The 17,107-nt window shown below is 44.3% G+C and overlaps 1 protein-coding gene across 1 annotated transcript in view; it reads left to right on the plus strand.

Moving 5' to 3' along the window:
- Positions 1-17,107, plus strand: part of RASGRF2 (Ras protein specific guanine nucleotide releasing factor 2) — a 1,901,930-nt gene that overhangs the window by 975,492 nt on the left and 909,331 nt on the right. The window contains exons 12-13 of the mRNA XM_069224559.1: positions 620-756; positions 7,589-7,671. Coding sequence (XP_069080660.1) covers positions 620-756; positions 7,589-7,671 — 220 coding nt within the window. The remainder of the gene's footprint in view (positions 1-619; positions 757-7,588; positions 7,672-17,107) is intronic.

Below are 17,107 nucleotides of genomic sequence, written 5' to 3' on the forward strand. Positions count from 1 at the left end.
CTGTCACACTCCTAGGGACCCCTGCTTATGAATGCAAAAAATATACATACTTTGCAGAACTTCCTCAATCTATAACGCCTAAACATGCGGACGTCGTAGCTCACTCAATGTTAATTACAGCTATAACACAAAGTGTGCGTGATTTGCAAATTTTTACATGCGAGAGTCAGGCTAACATATATAAATTGTAATTTCGTCAACCCGATATGAAATTACGAGCAGATAATTCACCAATAGGAGATTGTGAGTTATCATCACTCTTATTAACTTGAAAGAATACAATAGTCAGTATCTCACGATGGCCTAGGAAAACTGATTTTTTTCTGCAGCTTAACAACTGCGCCAAGTTGCTACTGTTCCAGCTGTGAAGGTACAAAAAGAATCTCTTTAAGGCAAAACCCATCAGTATTTTTCATTAATCAACTGGTGGGGGGCAGTCACTTCAGACTGCAAAGATCATTACCCTGTAAATTTCCAAACTGAGTTTAAGTAGTTACAGAATCAGGGATACCGCAGCGTGATTGCCTGGACCACCTGACAATTGCCAGTATTGTAACACTTATGCTGATGACGGATCTTTTCAGAATTTGATTGTGTGTTTTTTTTAAATTGTTTTTAGCAAAAGGTACTGTGCACGTGTTTGGACATCTGGATTTTAAGATTGTGGTAGAAGCTGCTGACGTGCCTCCGTTCACTGTGGTGCTCGTGGCCCCCTCTCGGCAGGAAAAAGCTGCATGGACCAGCGATATAAGTCAGGTAATGGACTCTAACAGCTGTACCGTGGATTCATCGACAATGACTCAATGTGTTTCAGTGTAGGACAGCGGCAGGAATAAACAGAAATGTGCCAGTGAGATTAGCTATTCTCTTACTCCACTCTGTCTTGACCATTTGCTCACAGGCAGCGCCCCAAGACTGCAGAGACGGGCGCAGTGTTTCCTTCTTACGTTCTAGAACAACCAGAAATGCCATGCCCTCGCTGGCTAGACCTTGACGTAAAATGCATAGCTTTGGCAGACCAACATCTTAGACTAGAGTTCTAACATATTGTCTAGATTAGAAGACCTGCAGGGAGGAGGGATTTGTCCATGACCTATGGACTGTAGCGTGTTCAACAAAAGAAACCAAGCATTTGCAATACAATAGGTCTCACATTTGTAGGAGTTAGAGCTATTGGTGATGTAAATGACAATGTATTTTAACTATGTGTTTTGTTTGGAGTGTGGTGGATGTATTCCATGTGCCACAGCAACCCTCCCAGGCCTGTAACTGCAGGAGAGAGGACACAAGGCCACCATCTTTTGAGTGTTTTTGCTTCATTCCTTCAAACTGGCTGTGATGCCCTAGAGATGCAACTCTTTCTTTAGTGGTAGAAGGGCCGACAGGGTAGGTTCCAGAGGGGCAACATCTGTGACCTTGGGTCAGTGTTTTAAATGGAAATAGTCTTATGACAGCCCTTGGCTCAGGACTAGACTCTGTAGAACAGATATGTGTACCTGAAACTCCTGGGCCTTGGCAGTGCCTTTTCGGTGCATACATTTGTGCACTAGCTGGTGGTTTTGAAGTCAGAATAATCTCTGTTGGGGTGGCTACTCAAAATTTGAAGTCTTGACCTTGCCACCTGCCCCATTCCAAGTGAAGCAGGAAGCCTGGGTGTGGACGATAGAGTGTTTTTTCTTCTAGACCAGTGGTGCCCAGTGAGGCTCCTACATGGCTGGTTCATTGGCATTTGTTCGAGCTCTGAAAAATATGTTTTTTTGGGAATCCAAGGTAGGTCCAGAACCATGTCAGAGTTTCTTGATACCCACATTTAATAGATTACGTAAAAATAATTTATATGGGCCTTATTTACACAGGGGTTACCCTGCAAGCTTGGCTTGGATCCTGCCTGATTGTTGTCTTATACAAAAAAGACTTCAGTCACAAAAACACATTTGGGTTACATAAGTAGAAGCAGTGACTGGTCCTGGTTTGCCACAGTTTGTGAAACAACAGTTCTCCTGTTTAAAACATCTCCTGCCCATAGAGTCTTTACTGTTACTGTCTAGGATTGATTTTGAGATGTAGTCCTTGAGGCGCGTACCCATATAAACAAACACACATATATTCTTCTAGGCACAGGTTGGCAAAGCACTGAGAGGAACACCAGTAGTAGCAGGGGTGAGAAAAGGGCCACTTGATAAGGTCAGAAAGATATTTTCTTGACATTGATTTTCCATGTACTTGGTAACCACTGTGTTAGAAATGGGGTCTCTGGTTGGCAGTCAGTTTGCACTCTGGCTAAGCAGGGACCCTCACTCTAGTAAGGGGAGTGGAAATACACAGCTCAGATAACCCCTTCTCACCCCCTTGGTAGCATGACACAAGCAGTCAGACTTATCTCAGAGGCAATGTGTAAAGTATTTGTGCCAACACCCACAGTAACACAGTGAAAACACCTCAAAAGCATTCAACACCAGTTTAGAAAAATAGCCAGTATGTGTCTAAGTACAACAAGACCGAAATGTCAAAAATCCAACATACACAAGCGAAATTATGAATTTTCAGAGATTAAACTTGAATATAGCGCTTAGAAACACAAATGCTTCAATTTGGTGTTATCATGGTGTTGTGACTGACTCGTTACTAACAGTCTGACGCCAATGACCCTGGTCACGGAGTCATTCGGACCCCCAGGTACAGTACCTTTGGAAAGTGAGGCAACAAGCTGTTGCATCGAGTCGGGGAAGGGAGGCGTCGCTTGATCCGATGTGGCGTTGGTTTCAGTGTTGTGGAGCAGTGGAGCAGAGGTGTCGGTGCAATGCATCAGGTCCTTGCTGCAGAGCATTGGAGATGAGGCAGCATCAGGCCCTTACGCTCCGGAGGGATTGATGTCTGGCGGATAAAGACACAGAGGGGTGACCTCACGAGTCGTGGTCATGCCACAGGGCTGGAGGCGCTGTTCGGAGTCAGGTGTCATGGACGTCAGTGACATGGCATTCGGGGCTCACAAAGTCACAGGACGTCAGCGGGGCTGCAGGGGTGTCAGCCCTGCGATGTCAGTCGGGGTTATCGCACTCCAGTGGGGACCACGGCTTTGATTGCAGGCAGCGTCACGGGGTCAGGCAGCGGCGTCAGTCCGGGCGTCGTCCAGCATCTGTGCACTTGTTTTTTCTTGTTTTTTGACTAGCTTTTAATCCCAAGGGCCCAGAAATAGGAATATGCACCACCTGATGAGTTAGGGTCCACAGCTAGTGAGCCCAGAGTCTGGCAGGTGAAGTCTTTGCTGTCCTTGAGACTTCTTCACAGGAGGCAAACTCAGTCCAAGCCCTTGGAGAAACTTCACAAGCAGGATACATAGCAAAGTCTAGTCTTTGTCCTCTCTAAGGCAGAAGCAGCAACTGCAGGCCAACCCAACAAAGCATACACAGCATAGGGGTAGTACTCCTCCAGCTCTTCTCCTTGGCAGAGGTTCCCCTTGATCCAGAAGTGCTCTAAAAGTCTAGGGTTTTGGGTCCACTACTTATACTCATTTCTGCCTTTGAAGTAGGCAAACTTCAAAGGAAAGTTTCTGTTGTTAACAAGAACCTGCCTTGCACGGGCCTGGCCCAGACACACACCAGAGGGTCGGAGACTGCATTGTATAAGGACAGGAACAGAACTTTCAGGTGCAAGTGTCAGCTCATCCCTCCCCACTCTAGCCCAAGAGACTCATCAGTCTATGTAGGACACTCCCCACTCCCTTTGTGTCACTGTCTAGAGGGAATTCACAAACAACCTGTAGGAAGCTGACTCTGTATATACTATATTGAAATGAGATCTAGGGCCTAATTACGACTTTGGCGGAGGGGATTACTCCATCCCAAATGTGATGTATATCCCACCCGCCGAATTACAAGTCTATTATATCCTATAGAACTCGTAATACGGTGGGCGGGATGTCTGTCACATTTGGGACAGAGTAATTTCCTCCACCAAAGTCGTAAATAGGCCCATAGTGTGCACAGAGTCCAGGGGTTCCCCAGATGCTTATCAGAGGCTAAAGTAGATAATACTAATGCTCTCTTTTGTGGTAGAGTGGTCGAGCAGTTAGGCTTATCAGAGGGTAGTGAAACGCATTTGTTGTACACACACACAGCCAATAAATGAGGCACACACTCAATGACTTACTCCAGACCGATGTATTTGTATTGGAAAAATACATTTTGTTACTTTATTTCTAGAACCAAAAGGATCTTATTGCAGGAAAGTACATTTGCAGTTACGTATCAGGCCTATGTATCAAAGACACTTTGTTTAGATTTTGCAAATAAAACGGTTTACATGCAAGTAACACTTTTCACTTTTAAAAGTTGACACTGCAATTTTCGAAACAGTCCTGGGAGGGGGGAAGTGTTAGTGTAGTTTTGAGGTAAGTACTCGACTTACAGTTCTATTCTCCGGGGGTTAGGATGTCCACAGGGTTCAGGTTGATCCCAAACTTACACCACCAGCAACACGGGGCCAGCCAGGTCAAAATTTAAGGTAGATTTTGAATCAGATCTATGGAGATTGGGGCCACCCGGAAACAGATCTGCAGCAGGTAAGTACCTGTGACTTCGGAGGGCAGACCTGGGGAGTTTAGGTGAGAACCAGGGGGGGAACAGGTCAGCAACAAACACACACCCTCAGGGGCACAGGGGCAGCCAGGTGCAGGGTGCAAATACTGCATCGGGCTCCCTATGCATTTAATAGGGGGACCCTGGAAGTCACAAAGATTCTGCAGGCTGGATCCAGGGGGTCAGTTCTGGGGCAAGGAAGGAGGCCGCCAGCTGAATGTTGCTGGACCGGTGGTCGGATTCCCGAAAGTCAGGGGCCTTCGGGTGCAGGGATATCTTTAGGCGTCAGGAATCTTCGTCCGGTTCTCTTGTGGAAAGAGGGGTCCTCTGGATTTAGGCTGCAGACATCTTCGTGTTGGCCAGGAGGGGTTAACCCAGGGCGGACACAAGGTCAGAATTTCCTGGGGACCTGCTCTGGACTGGTGGGCCTCCTGGACACGTGCCGTAGGCAGGACGCGCCAATCCGGGGCAGTTCTGGAGTCCGTTTGGAGGGTTTCTTCTGGACAGGGCCGCTGCCTTCAAAAGTGTTTGGTCCTCTGATAAGCAGGCAGTCCTCTGAGGGTTTGGAGAGGTCACTGGTCCTGCTGGATGCGTCACCTTTTTGTAACAGGGCTTCTGAAGCTGCAGACAGGCAGGTAGGGCTGGGGCAAAAGCCAGTTGGTGTCTGAAGTCTTCTCAGCTGAGGTCAAACTTGCAGTTCTTCTTCTTGCTTTGTTCTTCTTCTTGTTGAGGTTGCCAGGAATCTGGTGAGCTATTTTCAGGGAAGCCCTTAAATCCTAGATTTAGGGGCATTACAGGGGTCCGAGGGCATTAGCCAATGGCTACTGTACCTGAGGGTGGCTACACCCTTCCTGTGCCCACTCCCTTTGGGGACAGGGGCACACTCCTAACCCTACTGGTCTCTGTCCTTCAAACCAAGATGGAGGATTCTGCACGACGGGGGTCACTTCCGCTCTGGACAACTTAGGGGTGGTCCTAGCTCAAGTGGTCACTCCTTCCTGTTTTACCTACTTTTCCCTCCAGACTTGCCATCAGAAGTGGGGTTTTGTCCAGGGGGTCATCTCCTCTAGCTGGAGTGCCCTGGGGCACTGTAACAGGTGGCCTGAGCCTTTGAGGCTCACTGCCAAGTGCTACAGTTCCTGCAGGGTGAAGGTGTGAAGCACCTCCACCCAAAGCAGGCTTTGTTTCTGGCCTCAGAGAGTACAAAAGCTCTCACCCCATGAGGTCAGAAACCTGTCTTTTAGTGGCAGTCTGGCACAGACTGGCCAGCCTTACACTGAAGGGTTGGTTAAAATACAGGTGACACCTCTAAGATGCCCTCTGGGTGCATTGTACAATGAATCCAATACTGGCATCAGTGTGGGTTTATTGTGCTTAGAAGTTTGATACCAAACGTCCCAGCCTTCTTTGATGCAATCATGGAGCCGTGGAGTTTGTGATGACAAACTCCCATCTCATGTACTTAATATGGCCACACTGCATAAGTGGATAGGTAGTAGAGGATTTTATCGCACATCACCCAGGGTGGACAACCGCCTCAATAGATGGTCATCAGGTGCTGAGGAGAAGATACACGACCAACACCCGAGCCAGCAGATGTAGATGGGCAAAGGTGTCTGATCTACAAGCGGGTTACCAAGTGCATGTCAAAGATTGCTTCCCAGGGAGCAAATTCAGAATCACGTTTGAACAACATCCGTGGATAAGTATTCAGAGGCAAGGCACAAAGGTAATGGCCCAACGGAGAGAGGTAGTATCACCAAAAATAATTCCCACTTCAAAATATTCCATCTTGCATCCCGCAACTGGAGAGAATTCCAGTGATGCGGAGTCAGAGCGGGAAGATGAGGACAGGACAGATTCCCATCAGAGGAATTCACAAGGGCAGTTTCCATTACTGATGTGCCTGAGCAGACATATTTGTAACCCTGAAGCTGACAATACCCCAGCCCAAAGTAACGAGGAAAGATTGGCGTTCCAGGAGACTCTAAGAAGTTGGGATGGGCGTACCAGATATTGTCTCAGGAGCAACCCAGCCCCACCCATGCTGCTGAGAAACTACGTTTCGTGAGAAATCATAATGTATCCTGCTAGGACTAAACTTGTTGTACCGATGTGCGCCCCCGTTTTCTGACCGGTGGATAGTTGGTGGGTGATGCTGTTTGTTTTGAAGTTAGGGTATTTTGGCTTCTTGTGATATTGCCATTTTATTAGCTAAAAGGGGGGAAGGAGTGTAATATATAACCGTGGCGTAACTGGTGTACACTTAAGACCTTTGGACCACTACAGGGGAAGATCTGTTTGTTCGCTGTGTTGTTGCGGCCCCGTGATCACATGGGCCGTTGTTAATAAAAGTGGGCGCAGCCAGGCGGGATCAAGGACACCACCATGCAAACTGCGCTGATCCCCACCAAAGTAAACAACCAAGGTACCACTGCAGGAAGTGTGCAACAGCTGGTAGCATACATGTCAATACCGTATCTACTCATTAGGGTGTGACCTCACATACACATTCCAATGCGAAGCTCACTGTATACGATGTAATCTGACAGCCCTGATTGTAGCAGCTAACACAGAATTACACGCACTCCAAAGGGTGTCGGATGAAATGGAAACTTTAGAGTTAGCTATTGCTAATCATGGCCATCACGAATAAAGTTTGGGGCCGCGATAGAAGGCAACCCAATGATAAGTGCAGAAAGGCACTTGGTTTTAAAATACAAGCTTGTGACCGCGATAGTTAAGTAGGTTAAAAGCTCTTCACTGATATCTGAAACCGAAACGCTGGTCGCGTGACGTCGGTGAATAGAGAATCAGTTGAGTAATACTCGCAACTATCATTCAAAGCGCTTAGAAATAGCAAATCAGTGATTTGAAATGTAATTTATTTATAATGATATGCGTTTACCATCCTGAGCCGGTTGTTTCAAGTTCTCCTGTAACATTGTATCCGGAAGCAGCAAAGATAAATATTTAATACAATATCGCTTCCTTCTTTTTTTTGTTTGCAGTGTGTTGAAAATATAAGATGTAACGGTTTGATGACCAATGTATTTGAAGAAAACTCCAAAGTTACTGTACCTCATATGATCAGGTAAATACAAAATATTCCCTTGCGATACATGCTTTATGTTCATATTTTTGTTACCTGGTATGTTCGGCAGTCTGCAGAGAAACCAATTTATATTTACTAACTTAATTTTATTAAAATTCACTCATGTTTTTACGTATTTAAGCATAGGTTGTGCTTCTTGCTAAATATGATCAAATGTTTATTCTTCCTGCCATTATGAATATCGGAGAACAGAAATAAGGCAGCAGAAATTTAGAATCAGTTCAGGGCTGAGTGTATTTCATTCTTAGTGTGAACACTCGTCTCAAGCAAGGTGCTCTTGCAAAAGTTTAAGGGCCAGATGTACGTAGCTTTGTTTTTGCTATTTCCTAATTGCGAATCTTTGCTATTCGCAATTAGAAAATCACTAACAGCTATGTACAACAGTGTTCTTTACATTGTTTGTGATTTCCAGTGAGTCGCAAATGACCTACCTCATCAATATTCATGAGGTAGGCAGCAATTTGTGTCCCGTTGGGTATGTTAAAAACACGAGGATGGTGAATTTACGAGTAAATTCAGAACCTAACTATAACGTCCCTGTAACCTTCTGTGTTTTCAGTGAATTTCTATGTTTTTTATTGTAAAGTAATTTTAATTACTATACATTATTCTAACCCCCGCCTATGGCTGTGAGCGGCGGGTGTTCATCACATGCAGCCAAGTCCTTATAACCACCCAACCTCCGTCCCATGCAAAGCCTTTGGCCATGCGCAGCGGAGGTTGGCCACTGGACCTGTCTCTGTCAGTGACTTTGTGAGTGGGTGCGTGAGTGTTTAGTGAGTCTGAAAGTGGGTGTGTGAGTCTATGAGTGGGTCTGAGTGGGTGCATGAGTCTCTGAGTGCATGTATAAGTGAATGAATTAGTGTATGAATAAGTCTGTGAATGTTTTCTTTTTTACATTTTTTTTTCATATTCTCAAATATTCGAGACTATCCTCGAATATTCGGGGATATTCTCGAATATCGTGCATGGTGAAGAAAAATCATTCTAAAAAGATAATTTGACCACAAAACACCCAGATATCACACCCCTGCAGTCAGGGTACCTCCACCCTGACCCCCTATACCACATATCATTTCTATTTTCAGCATAACATAAAATAACATAAAATGGCGGCCGCAACTTTCTAGTCAGGGTGTGGTCTGCTTCTATTTGCACGTGCATGCGTGAAAATTTGTGCATTTCCACAATATATTCACAGAGGATCCGTGTCCCAAGATATACAAATGTAATTTTGCTTTAATATCTCCAAAACTACTGAACGGATTTCCACAAAATAAGCGAAAGCATGATCTGTGTCCTGGTAGCTAGCTTTCTGCCAAATTTGGTGTAATTCCATCCAGCAGTTCAAACTGTATTAGTGTCTAAAGGTCCTATGGGAATTAACATGGAAAACACAACGTTTCTCGGGGCCCCGCTTGACAGATCACTCCAAAACTTTCCATGCACAACAAGAGTCACCAGGCCACTTTTTTTGGAAATTTTGTGAAGATTCATCAATTGGTGCCAAAGATATAGGCAAGTCAAAAAATGCTTTTTCTATGGAAACATGGCCCTAACTATAACTATCTAGTGGCGACCTCCAAGAGGTTATATGTATATATACAACCATATGTAACAATGACAAACTCTCATGTTTCGCACAACCAAAGGGAGAGGTTGGCTTCAAGCCAGCTCCCTACATCTGTGGCTGATCAACACCTAGTCGCACAAACCAAAAGGCCTTGTGCAGCCTGGGAGTGGTGAGCCACTGGGCCTGCACCTAATCTCCCTGTGGAAAGTCAACCCGATCCTGGGCGGTCTACACCCCCAATTGTGTGGGACTCTCGTGGGAACAAAGGGGCTGCTCTGACTACCGCAGGAGTACAAAGACCTATGTTGGCTGCTGCAGAATCAGGACGCCCGCTCCAAAGATTTTTTTATTTATTTTACCTCCCCAGAGGGAGCCCCCACGCACAGAATGGGAACACCTACCCTGTCCCCTTGTACCTTATTTTCTTTTAATTTTCAGGACATGGGAGTCCCCAAGTTCTGTAATGGGGCCCACAACATTTTCCTTCATGTTGCAGCTAGCCAATCAGAGCACAAGCTACAGTGAGACTCGCAGGACCAAGACGGCTGATGGTAAAATGAGCCAATAAGATTGCTCTATTATTTGAAATTGCATGCTCAGGGGACATTTTTTTGCTCATGAGGGGTCTCTAAAGAACCCATCCATCTGTCCAATGGGGTCAGGATCCCTGTATCCTGACCCCTTATATGATTTTACAAAACTACCCCCCCCCCCAAGTCAATGCAAGAAACAAAATGGTGGCATCAACTTTTCTGTCAGGTTGCAACCAGCCAATCAGGGCCTTGCTTTTCTCCCATTTTCGCGAAGGACCCCAGGAGGACCCGAGGAGGATCCGTGCCTCTAGATATGCAAATGTGGTTTTCTTTTAATATTTCAAAAACTATTGAATGGATTTACACCAGATAACAAAAAGCACTCTTTCTGGACCAAGAACTACTTTCCTGCCAAATTCGGAGTTATTCCGTCCAGCAGTTTGGGCTGTAGTTGTGTTCAATATCCCTCTGGGAATTAACATAGGAAATGCACTTTTTTGACCCCCACCCCCTTTTTCTTGACCCCTGCTTGACGGATCACAGCAAAACTTTCCATGCACAACAAGACTCTTGGGCACAATTGTTTCGGAAAATTTCATTACAGTTCGTCCAGCTACACAAAAAATGTAGCCAAGTTAAAAAAACTTTTCCAGTGGAAACTGGGTCCTAACTATACCTACCTACCGGCAGAACAACTTCAGCAAATGTTGAAATAACGATGCAGCCACTCCAGGAGCAATGAAAAATTGCAAGGTTTATATCAGAGCGCGGAACCCAGCCGATTCTGACGGGTTTTGGCTGAACACATTGTTTGTCAAGGTGATCATGCCCGATTCCCCACAGAAAATAAAAACAACACATTCCTAACGGCCACTGAAAAAATAGTACCTTATCATAGACCTAACCACCTACATAATAGTGCTTAATATGCGTGCCAGTGCTTTCAGTTCATCAAGATTCATAACAATTATCAATTCATAAATCCCTGTTGAGGTTACATTAAATGCCATTAACATCTGATGTAAAAATATAGCACAATTAGATAACATTTTACTCACATTCCACGAGCTTAAAGAATGAAAAACAGTAAGAAAAATACCATAAGGTAAAAACATCTCTTCACCTCGTCCACATGTATCCCCATAAACACTCCAAATTTCACTCCTCACAATAAAGGGGGACACCTCCTCTGTGAGCTGAACAACCACAGGAGGAGGCTACTTACGCAACACTTCAGTTTTTAAAAATCAGATTGTGTGACCCATATGCTCTGTTATTAATGTTGGATGAGAAATCTGAGACCATAATTGTCTCCAAACAGATATACTGGGCAAGTGCCCTTTTTATTTTTTACATATCTACTCATACTTATAATAACAATAGAGATTAACCCAGGTACATCTCATATCCCCACCTCAGAATCAGGTTACTCTACTCCCACAGTCTGATGAGCCAATCTAATATGCACTTCTGTTGTCAGGAAATCTTTACCATAAAATGTGGATAAAAACCAACTAGGGATACCATGCATGATAATCTTATCATTTCCCATACTCATTACACACCAAGTTCTCATCATCCAACATGGACTTCCAACTTCTCATCCTTATTCAACCCGAAGAGGAATTTGGTGGGAAGGTCCAGAACATATTTGGACTCCAATCTTCTCAATTGTTTTACTCTGTCTTCTCCATGGATGTTATTATCTACCCTATCAATTGCAAAAAACTCTATAGTGAGACATTTTGATCATGTCAAGGGGTTGGCATTCTTTTCTGTTAAACGTAATACTTTGGGCTTATAACCCCAATCCTGAAACCTAGATCTCATTTGAATAGATTGTATCTTGAACTCCTCCTCAGTGCAACACTCTTGTTTGAGGCGTAACAACTCCCCTTAGGGGATGCTATTTATTGAGGTATGGGGATGATGACTATTATAGTGCAAAATACTATTGCCTGCCATTGCCTTGCGGTGCACTGTAGTCTGTACTGTCCCACCTGCCACCTACAATCCCTATTGCTTATGATAGCTGTGAATCTAAGGTTAAAAGGCTTATTGTTCAGTTTCTGCACATAGGTCTTGGCTTTCTCCAAAGAACCATTCCAGAGTAAAAATAAGTTGGCAATGTACCGGGTCCATATCAGTACATGTTGCATATACTCCTGAGTATCCTCCAGCCAGGCCATCTGCTCCTCCCACCAGCCCATCACAAGATTTGCGAAGCTGGGGGCAAAGCAGGTGCACATTGCAAATCCGACCCTCTGCTGGTAGAACTCCCCATCATGCCCAAAAATATTTTCCCTAAGGAAGATCTGTATCAAGTCTAAAAGTGCACAATTATGTCCCAAGAAGCTTAGAGCTCTTGTTTGAAAAAAAAGCTCACATGCACATAAACCAAACCTGTCACCAGTACATGTATTAAATGAAGTCATGTCCATTGTAATCATCCAGAACACTTCTTCCCACTTTATGTTGTGTATCTTGGTTAGGAAGTCTCTGCTATCCCTGCAGTATGCCAGTAAGGCCTTCACTAATAAGGTCAGGAAAAAAACAATATAGATTGCAACATTCTCCAACAAACCTTCATTAGAGGAAACAATTGGTTGTCCTGGGGGATTTGTGACATTGTTATGTACTATGGGTAGCACATAGAATGCTGGTACCCTTGGGTGATCTTTCCTTAGAAAGCTATACTCATCATCATCAAGAACACTACGGTCCCTCTACTCCACTAGACAATTCTGAAAAGTATTTACTGCAGTTTTGTACATCTCAGGGGTAATGACCTCATAACATTCCACCTGAGACAGCTGTCTCCTTACCTCTTGCTCATACATTCCAACATCCATCACATTGCCCCCCTTAATGTGAGGGCTTGATGACTATAGTGGGATCTCGTTGCAATGTACCGAGGGCTTCCCTTTGTCCAGGGGACAAATTATCCTGGTCATAGTGAGACCTACCTCTTAACAACACCGGCTCTATAATCAGAATATCATGGAAAACATAAATATCATCATGTGGGAGAGAAGGTATCAATTGAGATGTTGGTCTAAACCCACTACCACTAGGTATATTAACATCCACCCCCAACGTGCCTAACATGGTTGGTAGATCTACATTTGGATCTTCTCCAATTCCCTCCCTCTTTAGGGCTGTTAATACCAACAATCCATCTACATCTCCAATAGAAAATTCTCACTGGGGAACTTGAGGTTCCAGAACAGAAATTCAACATTTCGAAATCTAATGCAATTGACACAGCTTCAACTTTCAAATAAACAGCTACAGGTCAATTCTCGTTTGTGCACAGTTCCCAGGTATATATATATTCACTTAAAAAAATAAAGGTTACAGTGACAATATAGTTTGGCTCACATTTCAAATGCACAAAACCCTAGAAATTCAGCAGTTTAATGAAATAGATGAGGAAGATATTCGAGAACTCACTTAAAACATGTGTCAAGTTAGCAATCTAGTTGTTCTTTAGAACACGTTGGAAGGCTGCAGTAGCATGCATGGGAATGCATCGCTCATGGCATGTTCTATGACATCATTGATGACATCACTACAGCCAGGCCCTAAGACCAACCACCCACTGCAGCCAACTCCTGTTGGTCAGCCACAGGTCAAGGTGGGAGCTGGCAATTCTTTTTTTTTTTTTTAAATGATTGAGGAGGGGCTGTGGGGCCAGCCTCCCTAAGCCTTTAGGGCCCTGACAACCCCAGCCACCGTGGCCATTTTATTTAATTTAGGGGATTAGCGTGCAGCCCGCAGCCCAAGCCTCCAGTAGCCCCCAGGGAGTCCATCCACAGGACCTTCTTTTTTAATAAAGGGGGAAAAGGTGCCTTCCCCCCTCCAAACCATTCTTAGCCCCAGGGACCACATGCCCCAGAGCTTTTTCTTTTTAAAAAGCAAAGGGGGCACACAGCCCCCCCTCCCCATCCAACCATTCCCTGGGGCCCAAAAATTGTATGGGGAGGTATGCACACTGTCCCCTCCCCGAACCTTAAGAGGCACCGGGGACCCCATCCATCGGGGCCAAAAACATTTATATTAGGATTGGGAGTGTGCAGTCCCCTTCCCCGAGCCCAAATGAGCCTCTGTGACACCATCACCCAGGGCCAAAGAATACGTATAGAGTAAGGGGTGCGCAGGCCCCTACCCCATTTTTAGGAGGCCCCAGGAACATGATTAGGAGGTCCCAGGGCCCCCTTTGCCTGGGGCTGAAAGAAATACTCACCTTGAGCTCAAATTGGCTCTGTGGGCCACATCGCCTCTGCCCATATATTAGTTATATTGAAGAGGGTGTGCGGTCCCCTACCCAAGTGTTAAAAGGCCTTGAGAACCCCATTCCATACAGTCCCCTCTTCAAGCCCAAATCGGTCCTGGGGCCATATGTTAATCCCCTCCCCATGCCTTAAGAGGCCCCATGGACCCCATCCCCTGGGTCTTTTTTTATTCTAAGGTGGGTGGCCACCCAGGGCACCAAAAGAAACATAACTTTAAGGACTTAGGGTTGCGAGCCCTAGGGCCCCTGTGGTCCAGGCTGGCTCCCACACTTTTCAAAGCTCCCACCGGGCTTGGAGAAAGAGGCCACATGCCCCCACTCCTCTAGTTATTGTTTGGCCCTGGGGATTGGGTTCACGGGGCCCAATTGTTGGTTCAAAGAAAAATGATGGGGAAGTTAATTAAACACCTATATGTTGTACAGTATTGCTGCTATTTCAAGTTATACAATTTTGAAGATAAATTAAGGTTAGTGGGATGCCATCGATTTCATGTCTAATAAGATAGAAAATAATAACTATAATTCAAAAAGTGTGTTCCTCACATAGAAAGAACACCGGTACAAAGACAAATAATAGCCAACAGTCATTCTAAGATACCATATGAGCTGACTAAGCCAATACAAGCATAGAGAAGCTGAAATTAGAAGAAATGCAAGGCACAGTATGATGGGATACAAAAGGAGTTTGAGTGTAGCATAGTAGAGAAATGAAGAACATGCAGCCATTTTCATTTCTGAACAATTGCCACTTTTTCAATTACATGTCAACCATCCACAGCCCTTGAGGCTTGTCACTCAGTTTTACAGTGTAATTTACAGATATTTGATGTTTTAACTAAAGATAAATTAAAAGGACTGAAATTCACAGTAGTATAAATGCTGACAAATGTTAGGACATAAAACATTGTAATAGTGTAAAGTGGCTAGATGAACAGTGGATAATAATTTACTTCAGTGCTGTCAAGGTATTGCAAGCACAGCGCTGATGGTGTTCCTATACACTTAGCTTTGCTCCCACCAGTGGCAAGGTGAGCTATAAGGGTTTTTTGTGAAGGCAATATCAATGGATGAGAATGTATTCCGAGATTGACTGTTCATGGATAGTAAGTTTCTGGCAACAACCAATAATCCTTCTCTACTTGTAGCCCAAATTAGTAAGCCCTAGCTGCTATTAGCCACAATGGCATTCCTCTTGCCGACTAATTTAAGTCTGTCACCTGGTTGCTTACTTGACTATTGTTTATACTATTTTTGATTTGCAAAGGGCAAGAGGCTCGAGCAGAGTGCACAAGTTCCTCCAGTTTAACCATTGTATCCTACTTGATCTTAACATCACTGATCACTCCCTGGCCTTTCAACTTACCTCTGCAGTAAGCATGAAGGAAAGATCTAGTGACAAAACCACCAGCAATTGCAGTAGTGATTGGCCTTCAATTGCAGTAACATTTGTGTAAGGCAGCATGCCAAGGATTTGCAATGATGGTATATATTTGTATCAGTGGAAGAGTGGATTCTACTTTGGGAAAAGATAGTGGACCAAGGGCTTGAGATATAATTGGAGTCTTAAACATTGTTGCATTGTTGCCCAACTCCCTGCTAAAATGCTGGCCAGCCATATGTACAACTTCAGATTTTGTGCTGGGATAAGAAAGACTTGTCGGAAGCATATATGGAGGCAGTCTTCCATTAGTTGTTCGGGGGCCAACTGTAGGTTTCCATGAATCTCATATTGTCAAGGAACATTGCAGGCTTGTATATGTTAAGAGGATGCTTAGCTTGAGCAATATTGCATGAATCATGCTATCATCTGAATACAGATCGACTTGGATTGCTGAAGAATTAAGAAAGCCCGTGTGAGACACTAGCACCTTAATGAACCATTAAGGGGCTGACAGCACGTCAAAAGAGATAGCCACACTGTCTTCGTCTGAGCAAACCTCAGAAAACTTAATCAGTGAGAGAATGGAAGAACAGAGATAAACATCTGAAGGATTTGGTGTCATCATAAACTTTCATAGTGCAACTGTTGGATTAATTTGAAGATATAACTCCATCTTAAAGAGTGGATGCATAACAAATCATTTGTTTGTCTTTAAATTCATTACTTGCATGATGCCTTGTGAAAATGTCTGAAAAGGAAAATGACATAGGAAACTTCATTTTCTCTCTTGCCTTTGAAGAATGTTATTACCAATTGTAAGGCTAAACATCCCCAGACGCTGGCGCAGCTGTAACATTCCCATTCATTTGTGTCTTAAAGTTCCTCTGTCTTGTTGTATTTTGGCAACTGTTTGTAGGGCATGTGACCCTGAAGTAATCCCTCAAACTGCAAATGTGTTCTTTTCAGGGCAATTTTGATGTACCCCAAGAAAGATGACTCTCATTTGGCCTCCCGACTATTTCTCTTAAGGGTATATGCCTCTCTAAATGCCCCCTGCAAAATCTGTGGCTGGTGGCAGCATGATTATAGTTTTAGGGGGCACTAGCTGCACCCATGGGAGCTGCATACAGCCTCCCTTTGTAAATGTAAGTCAGAAGCTTAGGACAGATGCTAGCATCATAGTTTTTATTATTGTTGTATTTGAGGGATGTTAGTGAACATTGCATTCATACCTTTCGCAATATTGATTGCGATCAGAAAATATGCACACAGTAAATTCTTCATTACCAGAGCATTTGGTGTTTGGGTTACCTGCAACTGTTTGTGACATTTGTATCTGTAGGAATGATTGATGTAAAGTGGAAAATGACTACTGCCCACACAGGACAACCCATTCCATCTCCCCACAGTGGACAAACCATTCCCCCCACTACTTCTTCCTTTACTTTTTCCTAGGGCTGTCTGGAGAGAATCCACAAGATTTCTAATGGAAGCAGTCTCTTGAAATATATACCTGGTCATCTGCGCTTAGGGATTTACCTGTGCAAGGCATTCTGGGCAGAGGTCATTCCCAGACTCCTCCCTGAGAATGCAAACACTTCCCTACCTGAGCAGCTGAACTCACTGAATCTGGA

The sequence above is a fragment of the Pleurodeles waltl genome, chromosome 1_1 (genome assembly GCF_031143425.1).
Source record: "Pleurodeles waltl isolate 20211129_DDA chromosome 1_1, aPleWal1.hap1.20221129, whole genome shotgun sequence".
In the NCBI taxonomy this organism is placed as follows: Eukaryota; Metazoa; Chordata; class Amphibia; order Caudata; family Salamandridae; genus Pleurodeles; species Pleurodeles waltl.